The sequence below is a fragment of the Paramacrobiotus metropolitanus genome, unplaced genomic scaffold (genome assembly GCF_019649055.1).
Source record: "Paramacrobiotus metropolitanus isolate TYO unplaced genomic scaffold, Prichtersi_v1.0 Parri_scaffold0000101, whole genome shotgun sequence".
Lineage (NCBI taxonomy): Eukaryota > Metazoa > Tardigrada > Eutardigrada > Parachela > Macrobiotidae > Paramacrobiotus > Paramacrobiotus metropolitanus.
Window position 1 is genome coordinate 95460 of NW_026570321.1, and position 23547 is coordinate 119006.

Sequence of the window (23547 nt, forward strand, 5' to 3'; positions counted from 1 at the left end):
CCAGGGGAAATCAGAGTGGAAAGAGGAAACGATAGATCAACATGCTCATGCAGTGCCGCCGGTTTTTCGTCTACCGGCCTTACCGTTACCGTATCTTCTTGCGTTACCGTTAAATATTCTTTTTGGTTTACCGGCTTTACGACTTCCTGCACGCCCGTTACCGTTTCTGTTACTTGTTCTAATGGTAACAACGGTACCGCTTCTTTCTGTTCAGTTACCAACGTTTCCGCTTCGTGAATTATTTCTCGCAGCCGCATTTCGGTCTCTTCAGCGGACGCTTCCGCTATCCGTTCAATGAACTCAAAAATCTTAGACTGTACCAGCTCAACGTGACCTTCCGGAAGCGAAACCGTTTCTTCTAAGACGCTCAATTCTTCCACAACTTTCTGCAATACCGTTTCTACTTCCTGTGGACTCGACACCGGTAATTTCTTAATGATTTCATTTAACTCTTCGACGATGGTTTCGCTCACTGAAACTGTTTCCGATTTCCTTACAATTATATCAGTTACCATTACTTCCTCGACCATCGGTTGCATTTCGGCACTGACCTCTTCCACTGGTTTTTTCGGTAATATTAAGCTGACGTCTTCGCTGATTTCACTAGCGATTTCTTTTAACCGCGTTTCCACTTCCTCGACAGTCAGCGTTTTAATTTGTTCCGATAAGTCAAATATCTGTGAAGCCGTTATTTCAGCGTGACCTTTGACTTCTTCGTTGATTTGTTCCGTAGCAACGGCTTCCTGTATCTGCTCATAAATTTCTTTCAACTTGACTTCCGCTTCTTCGACTGCTAATTCTCTGATTTCTTCAGATAGTTCAAACACTCGTTCGACCAACGTTACCGGTTTCTGGACAGGAAGCGCTTTAAGTTCTGTCTGCTCTGTCAATTTTTCAACGGCTTTTGCTCGTACCAGTTCCTCAAGAATTTCTTCGGAAACTTTGCCGATTTCACTTTTAATCTGATCGAGCGGTGCTACTTCCACTTTTTCAACGATTTCTTCGAGACTAGCGATGATGTGCTCTGCTATATGCAGCTGCACAGCAGAAACCCCGGCTGTGAACAATTCCCCTTTTACAGGAACTTCCCTGTATTCTGCTTCGAAAACTTTCATTTCCTCGATGATATCATGCAGCACGTCTTCGACATCACTCGGTTTTAAAGTCTGTAGATATTCGTACAGCTTTTTTAACTGCGCCACAGCCGTTTTCGGTCCGACGACCACCGTGACCTTTTCTTCAGATGTCTCAGGCTGCATTATGGCGAACTTAACAGTCTCTCTCGCAACTTCTTTCAACTTTTCTTCCGTCTCAGACGGTAAGGTCATCACCGCTTCATCCGCAATTTTACCGACCTTTTCAACAATTTCTTCGATTTGCGGAACCTCTCGAACGCTTTCGGTACCGACTTCTCGCATGACTTCTTTCAACTTCACGGTGACCTCGTCGGTCGTCATGCTTTTCACGTTTTCCGCAACTTCGAAGAGCTTCGTTGCAAGTTGTTCCGCAACACCGCGCTCTACTGGTAGCGCTTCCAGAACTTCGAGCGGCGAGGGCGTTACACCGGTTACCATTGTTGTCACCTCTGTGACCTTAGTTTCTTCAAGCGGCGTCTCAGTCATTGTAATGTATTCTACCGATTCAAGTAACTTTTGCACAAGTTCCATCTCGCCTTCACTTATAACCTCTTCCATCGCTTTCGGTTTTGTTACATTAACCGTTACCGTTGTAACGGTTTCCTGTTCTTCTTGAGTCTCAACCGGTACTTGTGGCGTTACGGTGCTAACTTTTCTAACCACAGTTTCCGTGGTCTCAATTATTTCGCTGGTTTCCGGAATAAACTCTTCATACTTGACAGTCTGCATTTGTCGAACAGGCTGAGTAAGTGTCACCTCCGTCGTCACCTCTGTCGTCACCCGCTCTACTTCTCTTTTATCTTCCGGTTTCGTTGGTACTGTTACGGTAAGTTCGTATGGCTTTTGTTCTTTTACGACAGCAAAACTCGTTTCCGAGATTTCGGTTTTCTTAGCTTTAGCCGGTTTTCTGAAAGTAATTTCGCTGATGCCATGCTCAGGCTTTTCCGTCGCAGTTTCAGTGACCTCAGTTTCCTTTGGTTTTTCAACTTTTTCTTTGACCTCCGTAGCTTCAACTGAAATCTCGCTTGCCACTTCCCGCAGTCTGGTTTCGACTTCTTCCACATTTAATGTACGTACATCTTCGATTAAAGCGAACACTTTGGTATACACTTGCTCAGCGAAACCTTCGCTGGTTTCTTCCGTAACCGACTGTTCTAAAATTTTATCGGCGATTTCCGTTAACCTGCTTTCCACTTCCTCAACTGAAACCGTTCGAAATTCTTCAGCTAAGTCAAGAACCGCTGACGCCAACTGCTCCAAATGCACAGTTTCTACTAGTTCTGTTTCTTGCGGTTGCTCCACGCTTTCAACCGCTTGAGCATGTTCTGCCGGTGCAACCGTTTGCCTTGTAATTTCCTCGATTTGCGGTCTACCTGCTGTTACAAGCTCCTGAAATCTGTCACTAGTAGTCGTCACCTGGGCAAGGTCTTGCACGATGTCTCGAATGGTCGTTGCAGTTTCTTCGGTCGGTATCGTTTCAACGCGTTCAGCCAGTTTCAACAAGCGCTCAACAACCTGTCGCCGAAGTTCCGCGGTTTCTGCTGGTACCGGTTTCAACAAAACAGCTCGCTCTAAAACATGCGCCACTTCTGACAACGTCACCTGAACATCTTCCACCGGTAAATCTGGGATTTTCTCTGCCAATGTCTCAAGCGCCTGTACAGCAGTTTCCTCTGGCTTTGACAGCTGGTAAATTTCTTCCGCTGTTTCCTTGAGCTTTTTGACCACTTCCTCGGTACTTAGTTCCTTTACTTCCTCAATCAAACTAAGCATCTTGGACGCTACGATCTGCGCTTTAGCTTTCGCTTCCGGTACCTGCCCAATTTCGCCGACCTCTTCAACTGGGTGTTCAAAGACCTTTTCCTCCGACAATTCGTTGATAAGCTCTACTAACTTAACTTCGATTTCCTCCGCCGACAGATCTGTCACACTTTCCGATAAATCGTAAATTCTGGAGGCTACAAGTTCCGCTGTACCGAGTTCTTCGACCGTTTCCGTTATTCGCACTTCTACCGGTACAATTCTGGGCTGCTCAGAAACCGGCGCCTCCTCTACTTGGGTCGTGGTACCGATAGGCTTTTCTTCAGGAACTTCCTTTCCGATCTGCTCTGTTTCCGCAATTACCGGCTGCGTAAAAACTCGTGCTTCCGCCACTTCTCGAATGATCTCCCTAACTGCCACAGCTGTCTCCTCTACTGCTAGGACCTCCACTTTCTCCGCTAACTCCATTATGTGCCGCGCAATTAACTCCACCTGACCAGTGTCCATCGAGGTTTCTGGTACCTCTTCTGACACAAGCGTTTTGACTGCTTCAATCAGCTTCGACTCGACCACTTCCGGTGTTAATCTGGGCAGCTCTTCAACAAGTTCTTCAAGTAACGTTACCGCTTCCTCAACCCTTTCCGGTACCCTCTCCGGCTTGACAATAACCGCCTCGGAGACCTGTTTGCTGAGATCAATAATTTCTGTGATTATTTCCTGTAGTGCTTCAGCAGTTTCTTCTCTGGTCTTCTGTGGAACCCTTTTCTCCACATCAAGTATTTCCTCAGCAATCTGCTTAGCGTACGAAATACTAAGGCATACTTCCGCCGATTCAGTAGGCACGCTCTTCAGTACTTCCGCTTTGACCATTATGTCAGCCATTTCGGTGAGCTGCGGCTGAAATTCTTCAGTGACCTTGAGCTTTACGTCCTCGACTAGATCTTGCAGTAAAGTGACCACATTGACCTCTTCGGGTTTTGAGAGAGACGCTATCTCTTTTGCAGTTTCTTTTAATTTTAGTTCCGCTTCTTCACTGGTCAGACTCTTTACTTGCTCGACTAAACTAAGCACCTTTGCAGCCACGATTTCCGCTTGTGCGGTTTCTTTTGGGATCAGGGGCGAGACCTCTTCTACCGGTGCTTGCATAATTCCCTCCGCCACGAGTTCACTCACAAGTTCAGTCAATTTCGTGCTAACCTCTTCAGCTGTGAGCGTTCGAACACTTTCCGAGATGTCATAGACCTTGGTCGCAACCTGTTCAATGGTCTCAACGGTTTTGCTTTCTGGGAATACTTCGACTTTCTTGGACATTACTTTCGTTTCTGTCTCTTTAATTTCCATAACTTTAGGCGTAACTTCCTCAACACTCACGACAGATTTAATCGATTCTAACTCCGGCATTACGCTTTCTAGCTGAACCAATGTGGTACTACTGGGAATTTGCTGTCGTCGCTCGATTACAACCTCCGTTACATGATCCGTTACAACGCGCTCCGCCTTTTCTGGCTGAGCTACTGAAACGCCAACCTCTTCCGGCACAGTCATGACCACTTCGAAAGGCTTACTTTCTGCAACAACCTTAGTTTCCGCCTTAGTTTTAAAGGTCTCTTCAGCCGGTACCGTAGGTTTCACCAGTAGCTCTGCTTCGTACGTTTTCGCAACAACGTCTTCGATCGCTCTAGAAATTTCCCTGATTACGGTAACGGTTTCTTCTACCGGTATCTCTTCGACAACTTCCCCCAGTTCAACCAAGCGATCAATAATCTGCCTCCTGATTTCAGCAATTTTTGTCGGTACCGGGATAAGTACATCTGCCTTCTCGAGGACACGGGTCACTTCATACAGCGTGGCTTGCACCTCCTTAACCTTAATCTCCGGAGCTCTATCTGCCAGTGTTTCAAGAATCTGCACCACATTTTCTTCCGGTTTCGACAAACGATAAATTTCCTTTGCCACTTCTTTGAGCCTTACTTCAGCTTCCTCAACGGTTAAGCTCGTCATTTCCTCAACGAGGCTGATTAATTTCGATGCGACGACCTCGGCTTCAGCCCTCTCTTCTGCGAGCAAAATAACCGGCACTTCCTCTTCCGGTTGCGCGATCAAACGTTCGGCCGTGAGCTCCTTGACAACTTCTGCTAACTTCACCTGAATCTCTTCGGTCGTCAACTCTGGTGCACTTTCTGATAATTCATACACTTTAGATGAAATGAGTTCCACGACAGCGCGCGGTGTCACGACCACTGTTTCCGATACTAACTCAGTCACCTCTGCTTCGAGTTTGCCGGGTTGCGGCGCCTCTTCTCCAACGCTAGTCACTCTTTCGACGGATTCTAACTCTGGGATAGTTCTGCCTAAATGAACAATCGTATCAGTGACTGGAACTTGCTCGGTTCGCTTAACCGTGATTTCTGTAACGTGCTCCGTAACAGTGCGCTCTGGCTTTTGAGATTCCGCTATCGAAACGCTGACCTCTTCAGGTACACTCAAGACCACTTCGTACGGTTTCTTTTCTTTGACAACCTTCACTTCCGCATACGTTTCGAAAGTCTGCGCGGCCAGCACTTTCGGTTTGACTTTCAGTTGTGCCTCGTAAGACCTTTCGACATCTTCAATCTCCTGAGCGATCTCTCGGATGATGGACGCTGTTTCTTCTACCGGTAATTGTTGAGCGTTTTCAACGAGCTTCACGATACGATCTAAAACTTCAGTAGTTTCCAAGGGAGCTGGTTTGAAAGCGGTTGATTTTTCTAGATATTTCGCCACTTCAGACAGCGACGCTTGTACTTCCTCAACCTTCATCTCTGTCACCTGGTCTGCTAGGGTTTGGAGAGTTTCGACAACATTTTCCTCGGGCTGCGATAAGTTATAAAGTTCTTTAGCGGCCTCCTTAAGTTTCAGCTCAGCTTCCTCGGTAGACAGTCTTTTCACTTCCTCAATTAAGCTGAATATTTTAGACGCAACGACTTCAACTTCTGGCCTTTCTTCGGAAATTAAAGCAGTGGGCAGCTCTTCTGGCTGTTCCCGTATTTTCTCAGCAACCAGCTCATTGACCACCTCAGTTAGTTTCGCCTGCATTTCTTCTGTCGTTAACGTCCGTACGCTTTCAGAAAGCTGGTAAATCTTGGACGCTACGATCTCAGCCGTGCCACTGGGAACTTCTTCCACTGGAAGTTCAACTGACTCAGACACCAATTCCATTATCTGGGTTTCTTCTTCTTCCTCTTCGGATTTTGATACTAATTCTTCCACACTGACTACCGACTCCAGGGATTCTAGCTGTGGCACGGTTTTTTCTAAGCGAACTACGGTTTCGGTGACCGGCACCTGCTCTCTTCGTTCGACAGCTATTTCCGTAATCTCCTCGGTTACAATTCGTTCCGCTTTTTGAGAATCCGGGAACGAGACACTGACTTGTTCCGGCACAGTCATGATCACCTCAAACGGCTTTTTCTCTTGTTCTACTTTCACTTCAGCGTGTGTTTCGAAGGTGACTTCGGCCGGCGCCACTGGTTGCACTGTTAATTCAGCTATCCCATACGGCTTCTCTGAGGTAACACTGATTACTTCAGAAACCTGCTCTGCCATTTCTCGAACTAGAGTTGCGGTTTCTTCCGCTGGCATCGTCTGAACGACCTCGGAAAGCTTCCTCAAGCGAGTTACGACCTGCTGCCTAAGTTCCGCGGTTTCCGCTGGTACCGGTTTTAATACTGATGCCCTTTCAAGAACCTGTGCTATTTCCGACAACGTAACCTGTATCTCCTCAACCTGAATCTCCGGAATTTTTTCTGCCAAAGTTTCAAGCGTCTGCACAGCAGCTACTTCCGGTTTCGACAGCTGATAAATTTCTCCTGCACTTTCTTTTAATTTCTTCACCAGTTCCTCAGTATGCAGTTCTTTCACTTCTTCAATCAAGTTGAAGACTTTGGAAGCTACAATTTTCGCTTCGGCCATTTTCATCACCGTATCCTGAATTTTACTGCTTTCTTCGACTGGCTGCTGGATGACCTTTTCTTCGGCTATCTCATTAAATAACTCAGTGAGCTTGGTCTCGACTTCTTCCGCTGACAAAGTTCTCACAATTTCCGATAGCTCATAAATTCTAGAAGCGACAAGCTCCGCCGTACCGCGTTCTTCTTTTACTCTGACAATTTCCGGAGTTTCAACGACAAGGGGATGCTCAGATACTCGTTTCTCTTTTGGTGCTTTTTCTACCACGCTCGGTTTCACTTTCCTTACCTCAGCAACAGTCTCAACTAGTTCTTGTGGTGCGACTACTATTTCTTCCGTAATTTCGTTAAGAATGTCCGTAAGTTTCAACTTCAGTTCCTCGATACTAAATTCGGCAACGTGTTCGCCTAAATCGATAATCTTTGACGACAGCTGTTCCGCATGACCATAATCAAGAACAATCGTGAAAGCCTTTTCTTCCGTGCCCGGACGCTTAGCCACCGCAGTAGCATAAATTACTTCTTCAGCGATTTCCTTCAGTTTTGCCTGGACGGTTTGCACCGGCAGTTCGCTCAAATGTTCGGTCAGCTCGTTTAGTTCGGAAGCAATATGCTCAATGGTTTCTTTCGCTTCTTCGGACACAATTTCTGCAATTTCTCGTACTGTTTCTGTTAACCTTGTTTCGATTTCCTCTATCGATAACTCCTTGACCTTTTCGTTCAATTCAAAAACCTTCATGTACACCTGTTCGGCCGTTCCCACATCAGGTTTATGTGGAACTGCCGTTTGGTCAACCGGCAACATTTCTGCTTCGACAATGTCTTGCGGTTTCATGGTGGCGACTATTTCTTCCAGTTTCGCTTCAATCTCTTCTACACTCAACGTTCGTACTTCCGCAGCAATGTCGTAAATCCGCGAAATAATTTGTTCAACATACGTTAGATTATCCTGCGGACGAACTACGGTTTCTGTGACAGTCACTTTCGAGACACTTTCAACTGCATCAGAAATCTCTTTCAATTTAAACTGAATTTCCTCAGGCGCCAGTTCAGGCACTTGGTTCTTCAGCTCAACCAATTTTGTTATTACTTCTTCCGGCGCTTTTTCGGTCTTAACTTCCTCAACTAATTCTTCCAATTTTGTTACGACTTCATCGGCAGTTAGCGCTGTCACTTGCTCCGTCAGTTCGACAATTTCTTTCACCAAAATCTCAGCGTGACCTTTCTCTTCTGGTCTTATTTCCGCTACCACCGTTTGTGTTTCCGGTTTAACTACTTGTACCAGAATTTCTTCCCGATCTATGGGAGCTTTTAACGCTTCAAAGGTGACTGACGACGTCGGGGATAATAGAGCCTCTGCCTGTTCGACATGCTCTAAAAACACCTGATCACCCAGAAGGTGATCACCCACGTCAATATCTGACACATCACTCATCGTCACCGAGCCTTCTTGTACCGGTAGATACTCGGTTAGACTAGCCAGATTAGAGTACGACGGCCGGCTCTCCATGACCGACATGTCTTCGGTGGAGGCCACGGACGCCAGATCGAACGCAATAGTAACCGGTGCCGCTACCTCGCCCATACTGTCCGGCACACGTGGTGCGGATTCGACTACCTGCTCGACGAGCATCTGTTCATGCTGCAGTGGTGTGACATGCTCGAGTGTCTCATGCGTCTCATACGCAGGAATATCAGGCCGCACTGCAAACAGTTCAGGGCGTTCAATCTGACCTTGCTCGCTGGTTTCCACTTCCTCCTCCATGAGCTCCACGATGGGCATCATCTCTTCCTCCTCCAGCGGTGTCTCCGAGATGTCCGGCATGGTGGAGTCCCATTCCTTGGAGACGGTGCGCTCCACCACCAGCTCCGAGCGTCCGGTGGTGTGGATCTGGCTGAGTGACGCCTCCTCGCTGTCGGGAGTGTACTCGTACTCTGTTAATAAAAGCAAGATACGCATTACCTCCGCACTACCAATTTTTGGCACTATCCTTCGCAGTCGCAGTTTACACAGACTGCTTCCAGGTTTTTGGGCCGAATGACTGTACTTTACCGCATCATCATTATTGTTACGAATTTCGATCAGCAGAATTCTATCCGTTTTCAGAAATACCGAAACAAACCGAAATTATCAAGCCACTGATGTTACTACAGTGATTTCGTAATTACAGTGAGCTGTCAAGGCCTTTTCTGTTAGCATTTATTTTATAGAAAATAAAAGCTGAACAAAAGCGTTGCTAATTTAGGTTAGGAAAAATTATCATCTTTACAAATCGAAGCATTTGCATCGGCAATTAACGAATACCGCTGCATCACTTGTCTTATATGACGGACAGGATTTCGAAAGTGAGCCCTGGCTCTACGATTCATCGTACGCTTAAAATCACACAAATTCATCTCCATTGTGCAGACAAAGCGTAATATTGTGTGTCATGCGTAAAAAGATTAAGAGTTCAACCGTCGACCACAATGCTAATTTATTAGCACAAGCCAGTCAAGACGGACCTACATTTATTAAGAGCTACATCCTTATTTCGGTCCGTATATTACAAAAATTAATAAAACAGCTGTTTTCCCTCATAGTTAAGTTGAGCCCTTACCTTCCACAACAACCATGGATCGTGTCTCCACGACGCCATATTCCGTCTCCAACCGGCAGACATACAGCCCGGCATCCGTGGGAAAGACTTCCGCTACGCGCAGTTCACACAAGCCCGTCTCGTCCTGATAAATAGTGATATCCTCGTTCTCCTGGACCACCTGGTCCTCGTGCAGCCAGATGGCCTCCTGGATCTCCCGCATGGAGAACTGGCACTGCAGCAGCATGGACTGCCCGTCCATGACCCGGACCACCGGGGCCAGTGGCTTAACCACCACCGGCGTATACTCGGCGACAGCCTCCGTGATTTCGGTGATGACCTCCGCTTCCTCTGGCTGCAGCTCCGTAGCCTGCACGGTGATGGCGGTCGTCTCAATGGTTTCCCTGATCTGCTCGATCGGGATGAATTCCAGAGAAAGGTCCAGCTTCTCTTCGTGGCGTTCTTCCGTGGTGACCTTCTCTTCTACCACTTCCGGTAGGACTTCAATTACGACACCAGCTTTCTCGATCTGCCCAAGCGTAAATGTTTGATTCCACCACACTCTTAAGTCAACAATAATCAATTTTTCAAACCGTCCCTACCGTTGCTTCTGTTAGATCCTGATTCTTAGATTAGCGAGAAAATTTTACAAACTCCACCGATCATTTTTATAAAATGTAATAAATCATAAAGACCAGAACTGCGCTGCGCTTTATTACATATTGCAGGAGTACAATACTGTTAGTAAAACAGTAATAGTTGCATGAGGCGTAGATAAAAAATACATCGTCAATAAAAAACTATAAAAAGTTATTAAAGACGAAATGAAAACCCTCACGTATTTAACAAACCGCAGCACCCATTAAAAGGATACTTTTTCTCAAATGCCATTACTCTACGTTTAGCACTCATTCGTTGTTTAAAACTGGCTTCGCGCGGGGCAGATGCCTGATAACTGCTATCTATTTGCGAGTAGGTTTATGCAGTTCTGCGTTAAAATTAAAAGGTAAAAACGCATTCACTTGCCTGGGTTTGGGTAGTGACTGTCAATTCCGTAATCTCCTTCACGTGAAATTTCTTTTCCTCTGTGACTTCTTCCGGCTTCTCTTCCGGTACAGTAAATACCACTTCCATTGGCTTCTCTTCCTTCTTAATCACCATTTCTGCTAGTGTCTCTACCGTTTCCTCGGCAGTAACCGGCTTCACCACGGTGACGTCCGCAATAAATTGTTCCCTCGTAATGATTTCCGTCTCTTTCGGTGTCTCTTCGGTAACCGTTGCCGTGAACTCTTCAACGATTTCTTCGGTAACAATGGTCTGTTCGGTCTCCGGTTTCGGCACGTCCAATTCGTGGATCACCTTTTCTTCACGCTCCTCTTTACGGTCCACCACCGCCACCTGTGTCTCCGGTTGCAGCCGGGTCGGGACGATCTCCTCGGGACCAGTGACTTCCTCCACTGGTGCCGTGACGTCTTCTCGAACAACAGTTTCTTCTGTCAAAATTTCCTCTTCCATTGGCTGGCGTTCGGCTTCAGTCGGTTGGAAGGTGGTGATCCCTTTTACCGTTTCCGTTATTATTTCTTTGGGTCTCTCTTCGACAACGGTGATCTCTTCCTTCTTGACCGTTACTGTCTCAGTGGATGGTTGCTCCGTAAAGGTTATTTCTAGGCGCTCCTCCACTTCCATTGTTTCCGCTGGTTTTTCCTCAACCGGTTTCTCCACTTCCAGCGTTTCTGTTGTCTTTTGTTCGAACGTTTCTTGGCGTTCCGTAGTGGACACGAGCGTTTCCGTGGTCACCGGTTTTGGTACGATTTCTTCCGGTCCCTCCACTTCGTGAACCGGAGCAGTGACACCTTCTTCTACAACAATTTCTTCGATTACTTTCTCCTCTGTTGGAGCGACGGAGACGCCTTCTTCTTCCGTCTTTGTAACCACTTGTGTAACGGTTTCGACGATGGTCTCGGTTTCGACCATCTCCGTTTTCGTAGGTTTAGTCGCTTCAATTGTAACGGCTTCGCTGGTGACACCTTCCGTGATCACCGCGGTTCCTTCTTCGACTGTTTCTTCCGATGGAACACCTTGCTCTTCCGCAGGTTTTTCAGTGACCTTTTCTTCCGGTACGTGCTCTTCGCGCGTTTCTTTCTTATCCGTCAAAGCGACAAAAGTCTCCACTTCCAGTCGTTTAGGGACGATTTCTTCCGGTCCTTCGAAGGTTTCCACCGGTGCGGTTTTCTTTTCCTCGGTGACCACTTCTTCAATAATAATGTCTTCCGTAACCGGTTTTTCAGCGACTTCTTCCGGTTGTTTAGCCGGCACTTCTTCCCGCACCTCAGTCACCGTGGTCACCGTCTCGGTGATGGTTTCCACTTCGATTTCCGGTTGTTTGATCAACATTTCTACGATGGTCTCTTGGGCAACGAGAGCTTCTTGCGCCGTAATCGTCAGCTCGGTCTTTTCCTCCGTGACAACGGTTTTAATCTCCTTTTCTTCCACAATCTCTTGGGGTACTGTAGCCACAATCTCGATCGGCTTAATTTCCTTGACAACGTCAATACCGATTTCCGAAACCGCTCTGGGAACGATTTCGATTTCTTCTTTGACAACCGTTTCTGTAATAACTTCTTGCGGGATTTCCACGACTTCCGTGACAGTTTTCGTTATTTCCAGGTGTTCCCGTTCCCGCACTTTTTCTCCTTCAACTGTAACCGCTTCGCTTGTGACTTCCGACGTCGTCGTTACCACGGGCTGCTCTTGCACTTCTTCGGTAACGGACGGTTGTTCGGGACGCGGCTGTTCCAGCGCCACTTCTTCCGTGACCTTTTCCTCGTATGTCTCCTTGCGGTCCGTGGACGCCACCAGCGTCTCCGTTTTTATCCGCTTCGGGACGATCTCCTCGGGCGCTTCCACCTCCTGCACCGGCGCGGTAACATCCTCCCGGACGGTGGTTACTTCTTCGACCAACATCTCTTCCGGTCGCACCACGGTTTCTTCCTTCTGGGTGGGGACAATCTCGAAGGATTCTTCCACCGTGGTCACCTCGGTCTTCTCCGTTTCGGTGATGACGTCGTACGTCTCCAGTTCGGTCGTCTCCTGGACCATCTCGAATTCCTCCGAGCTGACCGATTCCATATCGGACACCGGCGCTTTGATCACTTCCAGCTCGGAGACTTCCACCGGCACCGGTTGACCTTGGCTAATCTCCATTTCCACCACGCTCTCCGTGACGGTTTCGGACGGTAGTGTCGGTTTCTCGTGGGTTACATCGGCCAAGGGAGCGACACCCGTGTCCACCGCGCTGACGAACTGTTCGGGTTTTGGAGTGATTTGGACGACGCCTTCTTCGGATGGAACCAGTTTCTCCGTCGCTTGTGTGATTTCCATCTTAAAATCTTCCATTTCTTGAAACGCGGACACTTCCGGTGCGACCGTCGTCCCTTCCGGGGCTTCCTTTGTGGCGACTTGCGCGACCGTCACTTCTTCGGTTACTTTTGTTATTTCTTCGGTCTTTGTGATTTCTTCAGTTACCGTCGCGGTTTCCATGACTTTCTCTTCGGTCACCGTGACCTTTGTTTCCGGCGCCTCCGACACTTGTCGTTCTTGCGCCGCGGCCATTTCCCGGTCAATCTGCATGACGAGCTCCATCAGTTGCCGCTCATCCAGCTGCTCTTCGCTGATTTTCTCTTGCAGCGTCCGCAGTAACTGTTCCGGAATTTCCACTTGCATAACTTCTTTCCCGGGGGCGGTTTCTCTCACGGCTTCAAACGATTCCGCCGGTAACGCGGCCACCGCTTGCTGGTCGATAGCGTGCGTGATATCTTCCGGTTGCGTCTCTTCCGTCACAGTGGTAACGGTCGTCGTCTCCACTTCCTCCAACGTTGTCACGCCGGTTTCTTTGGCTGACGGCACCACGGCGCTAACGTCCATTGCCATCAGCGGACCAATTTCCGCTGCTTGTAGCTGCTCCAGCTCCGCCTCCGCAACCATCTTCTCCTCGGTGGGCGCCACCATCTCCACATCGATTATTTCGTAACTCTCCTCCACGGTTTCCGTCTCGCCTTCTTTCGTTACCACGGTCTCGGTGACCGGAACTTCCGGGACAATTTCGAACGATTCCTCCATAACTTCTGTTACTTGTTTGCGCACCGCTTCCGCTTCGAGTGTTTCTTCCGGTTTCACCACGGTTACCGTCTGTCCGGTGATCTCTTCGTACTCTTCCATTGTGGTGGTCATGGCGGTGTCCGTTACTACCTCCGTTCCGGTTTCGTGCTCTTCCACCGGGAGTTCTGTCTTCGGTTTGATCAGCGCCACACTGGTTTCGGTTTCCAGTGTCGGTCTGCGTTCCGCCACGGTTTCCTCGATCTCCGTCACGGTCGTCTGCTCGGAGATGGTCTCGATCGTCGCCCCCTCGACGACCTCGATCAGTTCCGGGTGTTCCGTTGGCTTCGCGGGGACGTGTGTGAAACTCGGTTGAGTTGGGACACCGGGTCCGATTTCCGCTGTTGCCAGTCCCGTCTCCGTTGGGATCAGTTGTTCGCTGGGAGCGGTCTCTTTCGTCAGCTCCTCAATATCGGTTGTCGGGACTTCCGGTGCCAGTGACGGCGCGATAACCGCTGCACCGACATCCTTGGGAACCGTGGGAGTAATTTCCGCGCTGACCAATTCGCCTTTGACGCCTTCGGTGAACTCTTTGGACACGTCGTACTGGAAACCTGGGAGTTCTTCCATTTCGCCGGGAAACGGAACCGGCGCGGTCGGAGCACTAGGCATCGCTGTACTGAAATCCGTCGCTACCGGTAATTTTTCCGCGGCTAGCAGTTCATGTGTAATTTCCTCTTCGCGAGTTTCCTCTCGTGTGACGTCCGTCACCACGGTGATTTCCTCTTCTTCATGGATCAGTTCTTCGCCTTCCGGTTGGTACACCGGTTTTTCTGGTTGATTCACTTCTTTTACTTCAGTCACTGTGGTTACTTCTTCCACTACCATTTCGTCGCGTGGCGCCGGCTTGGTCACCACCTCCGCCTGAAACGGCACCTCCGCTGCCGTGACGACGGTTTCCGTAATGATCTCCTCGGTAATTTCTTCCTCTGCAGGGACAAACGTGGCTTCTTCCTTATCCGCTTGGGCAACGTGTAGTATATCAATGGCAGCCGTCTCCGGTGCCACCAACGCGTGGCTAACATCTGTAACCGGTCGCTCCGGTTGTGCGATCATTGTGGTGATTTCCTCCATCTCCGCTTGCTGGGAGATCGTCACAATGGTGGCACCTTCCGTGACCTCGTGTGTTTCCACCGGTCTGGTGTCCGTTGGCAGCACTCTGGCGACACTGGTCTCACGAGGGACTTCCGGCAGCGCTTCCGCCACCTGTGGCACCGCCCCCGGGATCTGTGCGGACTCAGTCGCCGGCTGAACGGGAACATACTCTTCGGCTTCCATCTTTTCCGTTTCCGGGGCTTCGTGCGAAGGTACCACGGCGGCACCGATATCGGTCACTTGAGTCGGTCCGATTTCAATGGTTTTCAACTCTTGTGGGAGCTCTTCGATAAACTCTTTCGGTTGAGACGGTACTTCGGTGGGAGCTACCACCTGCCCTTCTTCAAACTCCGCAACCACCGTGGGCGTTTCTTTGGGGATCGCGGCGCTGATGTCACTAGGTAACTTTGACGGTACGGCCGTAATCAGTTCTTCCGTGTCGTACGGTTGCGCCTGTTCCATGGTCACTTCCGTGGTTACGTGTTCAGTTTCTCGTTCTTCTTCAGTAACGTCGTTTACTGCTTCCTTCGACGGTCGCTCCACCACTTCCGTTACCGTTGTAATCGTTTCCGTGACTGATGTGATTTCTTCCTGAAACGGCGCAGTTTTTTCCACCGTGGTGATGGTTTTGGTGACCGTCTCGTGGTACTCCTTTTCCGGTGCCATTTCCGCTTTCTTCTCCTCCCATTCCTCCATGATCTGAGCGAACTTATTCTCTTCGTATTCGCCGGCTACTTCCTGAGCTTCGAAGACATGGGTGACGGCCTCCGGGTAGCCGGGAAAAGCCACACCCTGGTCGGTGCTGACCTTTGGCGCCACACCCTGGTCGGTGATGAGTCCCTGTTCAATCATTGCTTCTGCCTGATCCAGCAGTTTCTCCAGCTGGAACGGTCCGCCTTCTTCTTCGTACTTGGTCTCCGTGGTTTTGGAGATGAGGTAGCTGGTGTCCACCGGGACGCCGGGTCCCCTTTGGGCGCTGTCTAGACCAAACTCACTCAACTGACTTACCTCCAGCACCGGCTGTTCCGGCGCTAGTTGCTCTTCTTCACCCGTCACCGGCACCTCCTCACCGGAAACGGAGGTGCGGAAAGTGGCCACCAGCCCCGTGAGCGGCTGCTCTTTCGGCGCCGCTTGGCCGAAGGTCTCCAGTTCGCTGGGGACGGCTTCCTGTGAGGGTAGGTATTCACTAACAATTTCCTTACCTTCTGTGACCATCGCCTGTTCCGACGGTCGTTCCTGGGTAAAGGTCACCGGCCGCTCTCGAATTCCCATCTGGATTTCTAGCTCCTCGACCGTTTCTTCCCGAATATCTTCTTCCGGCATCGGTGAGAGATTCACCGGGGAGACGACGTCTTCCTCGCGCTCTTCCAGACTGTGGAAGCTAAACGCGGCCAAACTAGCCAGGCTGCCGCGCGACGGCGTGTAGAACTTATCCGTATCCGAGGTGTAGATTTCAGAATGCGCGTCGAAGAAGATGTCTTCGGAGATCTCGCTCTCGGCGTACTCCGCGGGGAGCTCGCGGGCCGGGGTTTCCGTGGCCTCGGTGACAAGGGGACCGCGTGTGACTTCCGGTTGGAACAGGTATTCTTCGGGAATCTCCCGCGCCATCTGCGGTCCCCGGGGCGTTACCGGGTACTCTTCGGTGGTGGTTACCGTGACCCGTTCGTGAGTCACCCGTTCGGGTGCGCCGGGGAACTGGCGCGTAGTGACCGCTTCGATTAGCGTGGTCACTGTCTCCTCGGTAAACGGTCTCTCGGGGGCGACAACAAAATCTACCGGCGTAACGCTGGTCAGAGTAATATCTTCCTGTGGATACTCAGGGCGCAGTGTTTCGTGCCGGGTGACCGTGATCAAGGTTTCCTCAAAGCGCGGTTGTGGTGCCTCTATCGTCACTCGCGTCTCCATCGTGCGTTCCACCACCGTGGCTTCATGCGGTGCTTCGTGCAGTACGATTTCTTCTTGCTCTCGCACTGGTTGCGCTTTGCGTGGTGCGACTATGGGTACCGGTTTCGGCGTAATTTCTACATACTCTGATTTTGGTACTTCAGGCAAAGATGCTGGTTGTGGCTGGTAAAAGTCCAGCTCAGCCATTTCGCGCTTAAGCTCAACAGTTTCAACCGATTCAACACGCTCAGTCACAGGCGCCGTGCTTTCAATGCGCGTTTCCAGAGTAACTTCGGTTACCGTTTGCTGCGGCTGAAAGAGCTCTAACTCCGCCACTTCCCGTTTGGGTTGCGGCTTTACCGGTACCTCAGGTGCCACTTTCTTTTCAATAGTAAGTTCTGCGCGTCCGCGCTTTAGCTCAACCGTTTCCTGCTCTGGCATCTCTTCTCGTGTCGTCTTAGTAATCGTTACGGTTTCGACAAACTCTTCTTGCTTTTCGGGCGCAGTTGTAACCACCGAAACCGGTTGCGGGGCGTAATAGTCAAACTCGGGAGATTCTCTCTCAGGGAACGTTATTTCGACCTGCTGTATCGTTTCCGGCGCTGTCTCCTTTATAACTGTCACCGTTTCCGTGACCTTTGTCGTTATCTCTGGTTGCGGCTCGTAAAAATCAAATTCTGGCGACTCACGCTGAGGCCCAACTGCCTCTTCGTAAACGACTGTGGTAACTGTCTCTGTAACCTTAGGTTTCGGTGCAACGTCCGGCACTTTACCGATCGTTTCAAACGTTTCAACGGACTTCGTTATTTCCGACAGTACCGGTTGCGGCTGATAGATCTCGAACTCAGCTGCTTCTTGTGTCAAACTGGTGAACTTCGGTTTTTCCGGTATTTCCGGTTGCTTAACCACCGTCTCAAATCTACCGGTTTCGCGAGTGACCTCAGTTATCGGCTGATAGTACTCTTCCGTTGCGATTTCTCGTTCTGGCAACGGCTGCAGCTCGATCTCGTCCCGACCTTTCTGAACCTGCTGGTATTCAGTTATTGTGACCTTTTCTGTTATCGTCGGCTGCGGCCGAAAGTACTCTTCTTCCGCTACTTCGCGGACTAAGGTGGTAACCACTGGGGTTTCCTCGGTTACAACGGTAATTCTCTCTGTCTCAGTCGTCAATTCTCGAACTTGCGGCACCGGCTTTTCGAGCACTGCGGGTGCGACCTCTTCTTCCGTTATCACAGTAAACGTATCACGTTCCATAACTTTTGGCTGCGGCTGATAAAACTCGACCTCGGCTATTTCTTTAGTCAGCTCAGTTAATTTCGGTTTCTGTGGAATTTCTGGTTGCAGTTTACGCTCTTCGATCGTTACGCTAGCCGTGACGTCCCTAATTTCTGGTTGCGGCTGATAAAACTCCACGTCGGCTATTTCTTTCGTCAACTCGCGTACTGTCGGTTTTTCAGGCATGACCTTTCGCTCTTCGATAGTAACAGCAGCAGTAACGTCCCTAATCTCCGGCTGCGGCTGATAAAAGTCTACCTCCGCTACTTCCCGCGTTAATTCAGTGAGTCTGGGTTTCATTGGAACTTCCGGTTGTTTCTTCTCTTCTTTTATTTCCGGCTGATAGAACTCAATTTTCGCCATTTCTCGAGTTAGTTCCTTAATTTCTAAAGGCTTTTCCTCAGGCATTATCTGCTCTTCTTCGGTTACCACCCTACGCGTTTCTGTTACTCTTGTTGTTTCTGTAACCTCTGGAGCGGGTTGATAGAAATCAACCTCGGCTATTTCTTTGGTTAACTCAGTAACACGAGGTCTCGCCGGGATTTCGGAAGCTACTTTCTCTTCCTCAGTCACAACGGCACGAGTTTCCGTTACTCTAGTTATCTCAGTAACCTCCGGTGCTGGCTGGTAAAAATCGATTTCCGCAACTTCCCTGACTACTTCCGCAACCGGTTTCGGTTTCTCAACGACCGCTTCCTTCACAACCGTCGTGGTGGTGGTTTCCCGCAAAACCTCAGTAATTTCCGGTTGGTAGAAATCAAACTCGGGACTTTCCCGTGCCACCTCAATCACCGGTTGCTCCGGCACCTGAGGTCCCTCTTCCTCCCTAGTAACCGTCACCACCGTGCTTTCGGTAACGACATCCCTAACGGTCGGTTGCGGCTGGTACACCTCAACCTCCGCCACCTCCCGTGTGACATTTTTCAACACCGGTTTCGGCCCGGGTTGCGGCATCTGTCTGCTGTCATAATCAATCACATGCACCACATCCGTAACCTGCGGCAGCGGCTGGTAGAAGTCCAGTTCCGCCGCCTCATGCGTCACCTCCGTAACCGTCGACTGGGGGGCTGCCGGTGCAGCGAAGTCAAGCTGGGCCGTTTCATGCTGAAGGGGCGGGGCATGCGGAAGCAGCGATTGTTGTTCCACGCGGGCGGCAGTCGGCACAGGCTGCTCACCTTGTAAGCGGGTGACCTCTTCGATGGGGACCTGCGGCATGGGCACGGAGACCTTCCGTTGGGGAATGATCTGGTCGGCGGCGCGGAATGCTTGGTCCTGCTCGATGGCGGCGGTGCGCTCGTTGATGCGCACCTCGGGAAGCTCGTCGGGTTGTCTGCAATCGCAGCGATCGCTGAATCACGCCTTATTAACTTGCAGATCTTATAGAAATACTGAAGTGCACCATTCTGTTACTAATTTTTATCTGACTACTATCGTTACTGCATTACATATGTAGTTCTGCTTAATAAAAGTGAGCCACATTTGCGTTAGAAATTTTTATTTTTGCTATTTGGGTAACTCTTAATTCAAATCAGAAACAGTGTGTAAAATAGTTTGTTAAAATATGCTATACTTCGTAGACCTTTTGTGCTATTCTGCTAGCTTCTGTTCTTTTAAATGCCAGGCATCAATTTATTCCAATTTACGTTTTTTGATTAATCATTTTAAAACACTTTTATCCGTTTTTTGGAGCTGCTGATTACGGAGGCATCGTAGTAAAGTGGCTGTAACAAGAGGGCAAATAATCGTTCCGTTCATTTACATACGAAAGCCCACTTGAATTAACCAACTTGCTAAAAAAATAAAACATTCACGATGTAAAAACCTCCAAGAAATTACTGGTTTGTACGGCCAGCATCGACAGCACTATCCCGTTTGGTTCTGCGGATTACTTTTTATTTATTTCCATACTTTTGTGGATTGTGCAAGGCCCCTTAATTTATAGCATCTATCTCGAGGAATTTCCTTTTGGGAGAAATTTTTGCCAGATAATTAATCCGTTAACGTCGACATATTACACAAAATTTTGCCTTACCTGGAATATTCCCGGCGACGCACGGTCTGCTCCAGTAAGTTTACGCTTTCTTCGATTTCGTACTTAAACGGAACTTCCGGCAGTTCTTCCGGCTGTTTGGAAAATTCTCTCCTGCGAATGCGCTGCTCCAGAATATTGGAATCCTCACTAACTTCATACTTATACCTTTGCCGTTCCATCTCCTCAACATCTTCTGCTGACCACTGTGTGACCTCCTTCCGTTCCTCTCCCCGAATATACTGGGACACCACTTTCTGTTCACTGGCAATCATCTCAAACTGTGACCGTTCCGGGGCGAATTCAACCTCCGCCATTTCGGGTTTCGGTGAGACTTCCGGCGCGAATTCAATCTCCGCGCGTTCCGGTTTGGGTGCCACTTCCGGAGCGAAATCAAGCTCCGCTCGCTCCGGCTTCATCGGGACTTCCGGCGCGAAATCCAGTTCTGCCACTTCCCGTTTCAGCGTGGTAATCTTTGTAACTTCCGTCACTTCGCGCTGCGGTTGCGTCTGCGTCACCGTGACGGTCTCAGTGACCTTGGTGACTTGCTCCGGAGCGTAAAAATCCAGCTCTGCAGTTTCGCGTTTCAGTGTGGTGACTTCCATCTGGGGTTTCGGAGCGACCGCTGGTTTTTCTGACTGCGGCGCAAAATGCTCACCCACCGTCATTTCTCGTTCTTCTTCGGTCAGTCGCAGTGTCCGTTCGTCGGTCGCGCGGCTCGTGGCCTCGACGATATGGGGAAACTCCACGGTGCTGGTGACCTCAACCTGTGTTCCGTCCGGCAACTGTGAAAACGTGCGTTTCCGGACAGTCTGCTCAAGAATATTAAAATCCTCGGAGATCTCGTAACGGAGCTCCGGTTGCGGTGCTTCTTGGACGGTGGTCACCGTCTCGGTTCGCTTTGTCAGGGTCGATGTTCGGGAGCGCGGTTTCACATCCACCACGGCTTCAATGCGTTCCGTGATTCCCGCTCGTTCAATGGGGAAATAGTCCAGTTCCGCGGTCTCGCGTTTGGTGGAGACAATTTCGGTAACGGTTATGGGTTGCGGCTGATAAAAGTCCAGTTGTGGACTTTCGCGTTCCGGCATCGGTGTCATAACAATTTCCGTTCGCTCCGGTTTCTTTGCCGGTTGCAGTTCCAGTTGTGCGGTTTCTCGCTGGACACTGGTGACCTCGGTTGTGACGGAGCGTCGCCGGGTCGGTTTCGGGGATTCCACAACCGCTTGGATGATATCCGTAACTTGCGGTTGATAGAAATCTTCTTCCGCAGTTTCACGTTGTAAAGTGGTCACTTCCGTTGTCTGTGGCTGGTAAAAGTCGACTTCAGCGGTTTCCCGCTGGACAGTGGTCACTTCCGACACCAACGGTTTCCGACTGGGTTTCGGTGATTCCACAACGGCTTGAATAGTCTGGGTGACCTGCTCCGTTAATTGGTAGTCCGCACCCGTTGTCCGGTCGGTCACTACTGGTTGTGGTTGCGGTGCCGGTTGGTAAAAATCGATTTCGGCAGTTTCCTTTTGAACAGTCTCCTGTACCATTGGTTTCCGAGAAGGCTTCGGTGATTCCACTATCGCTTGAACCGATGTCGTTATTTGCTCCACCAACTGGTAATCCGCACCACTAGTCCGATCGGTAACCGTTGGTTTCGGTGCGGGTTGTGGTGCCGGTTGATAGAAATCAACCTCCGCTGTCTCTTTCTGAATCGTCTCTTGAACCATCGGTTTGCGTGCTGGTTTGGGCGATTCAACGATCGCCTGAATCGACGTCGTTGTCTGCTCCACTAACTGATAATCCGCACCGGTGGTACGGTCGGTTAAGGTAGGTTTCGGTGCCGGTTGTGGTGCCGGCTGGAAATAGTCAATCTCAGCGGTTTCTTTCTGTAAAGTCTCCGTCACCATTGGTTTCCGCGTCGGTTGAGGCGATTCCACTAGCGCCTGGATAGATTGCGCCGTCGTTTCGGTTAAGCGATAGTCCGCACCGGTGGCTGTCTCCGTCACCGTCGGAGCCGGTTGGAAGTAGTCCAGTTCCGCCGCTTCCCGTTGGACCGTTGTCGTCTCCTTTACTTGGACCTTTCTTGACGGTTTCGGCGACTCTACAATGGCTTGGATCTCCGTAACCGTTTGCTGACGTTCGGCCAGCTGGTAATCCGCACCCGTGACCTCTTCTCTAGGAAGTGGCTGAAAATCCAGCTCCGTGACCTCTCGCCGCACGGTGGTCGTTTCTGAGACCATCGGCTTGCGCGGGATTTTCGGCGACTTGACAACCGCTTGGATGGACGTCTGCTGTTGCTCCACCAGCTCATAATCCGCCGTGGTGGCCTTCCGTGACAGCGTTGGCGACACCGGCGTCTCAAACGGCAACACCACTTCCGACCTACCAGGCTGCTTCGGCTGGTAGTAATCAATCTCGGCCTTTTCCGGCTGCATTTTAGGTGCTTCGACCACCGGTTTTCTTGCCGGTTTCGGCGACTCTGGCATCACGCGACTGACCTCTGTGCGTTTTTCCACCGTCTGGTAGTCCGCACCCGTCGTCCGTCGGGTCAACGTCGGTGACGGGGTTTTGTGTCGCAACTCCCCGGTTTCCTTCATTGTGGTGGTCGTTTCCACTTGCGCTTTGCGCGGCTGTTTTGGCGATTCGACAAGTGCCTGGATTTGCGTGACCGATCGCTCAGCCAGCCGGTAATCGGCTTGGCTAGTGTCTTCCCGGAACACTGGTTCAGGTCGCGGGGCCAGCACCACTTCGGTCCGCTGCGGTGGTTTCGGCTGGTAGTAATCCAGTTCCGCCGTCTCCCGTTCTAATTCCGGTTGTGTCGGGATCAGTTTTTCCATCTCATGGAGAATGGCTTCCGCTTGATCGGCCGCCGCGGTATGGGTGGTTAAAATGCTCTCCGGTTGTTCCGGACCGAAGCGGCGTTTTCGCACTTGTTGTTCCAGGATACTCCGGTCTTCCGACGTCTGGTAGTCGTAGTAGTGCTGCTGTTCGACTTGTCGCTTTCGAACTTGCTGCTCTAATAAATTCTTGTCCTCTTCTGTTTGGTAGTCATAGTATTCCGGCTGCGGTTGCGGTTCGGGTTGGCCGAACCGTTTCTTCCGCACGCTCTGCTCCAAGAATTTACTATCTTCCGATGTCTCGTAATCCCGATATTCTTGTTGTTCAAAGCGACGTTTGCGGATATCTTGTTCCAAAAGACTTTTATCTTCAGACACTTCGTATTGGTATGGGACCTCTTCCGGACCGGCAGATTGCCGGTATTGTCGGGTACGTAGTTGGCGTTCGAGAAGACTGCGGTCTTCCGATGTCTCGTAGTCGTAATATGCTGGTTGCGGGATTTCCGGTGTGGGGATTAATTCGTCGCGTACCCGCACGTTCTGCTGGGTACGGAAACGCTGGTCAATTCGCTGTTGATTGAGGAATGACTGGGTGCTCGTGGACTCGGATTTGGTACTGGTCAGAATTTCACGAGCGGTGCCGGGACGCTCGTAGATGGGACGCTGCTCGGTCGGGCCACGCCGGGCTTCTTGTGCTTCTTTGGCTGTTAAAATAGTTAATTGTAACACAGAGTACTTTAATGGCTGCAATAATAAGGTAATAATATTATTAGCCTCTAAAAAGTTACCAATGATTTGTTTGAGGAAAATGTAAACTGCAGTTATCGCAAAAATTGTACCCCGTACATAAACTGATAA

The 23547-nt window shown here is 49.9% G+C and overlaps 1 protein-coding gene across 1 annotated transcript in view; it reads right to left on the reverse strand.

Annotated features, from left to right (window-relative positions):
- The window catches only part of LOC129597192 (titin-like), a 44743-nt gene that overhangs the window by 21129 nt on the left and 67 nt on the right, over nt 1-23547 (reverse strand). Inside the window, exons 2-7 of the mRNA XM_055494659.1 lie at nt 19865-23393; nt 19008-19162; nt 10450-16445; nt 9445-9952; nt 3743-8779; nt 223-3022 (exon numbers count right to left, since the gene is read on the reverse strand). Coding sequence (XP_055350634.1) covers nt 223-3022; nt 3743-8779; nt 9445-9952; nt 10450-16445; nt 19008-19162; nt 19865-23393 — 18025 coding nt within the window. The remainder of the gene's footprint in view (nt 1-222; nt 3023-3742; nt 8780-9444; nt 9953-10449; nt 16446-19007; nt 19163-19864; nt 23394-23547) is intronic.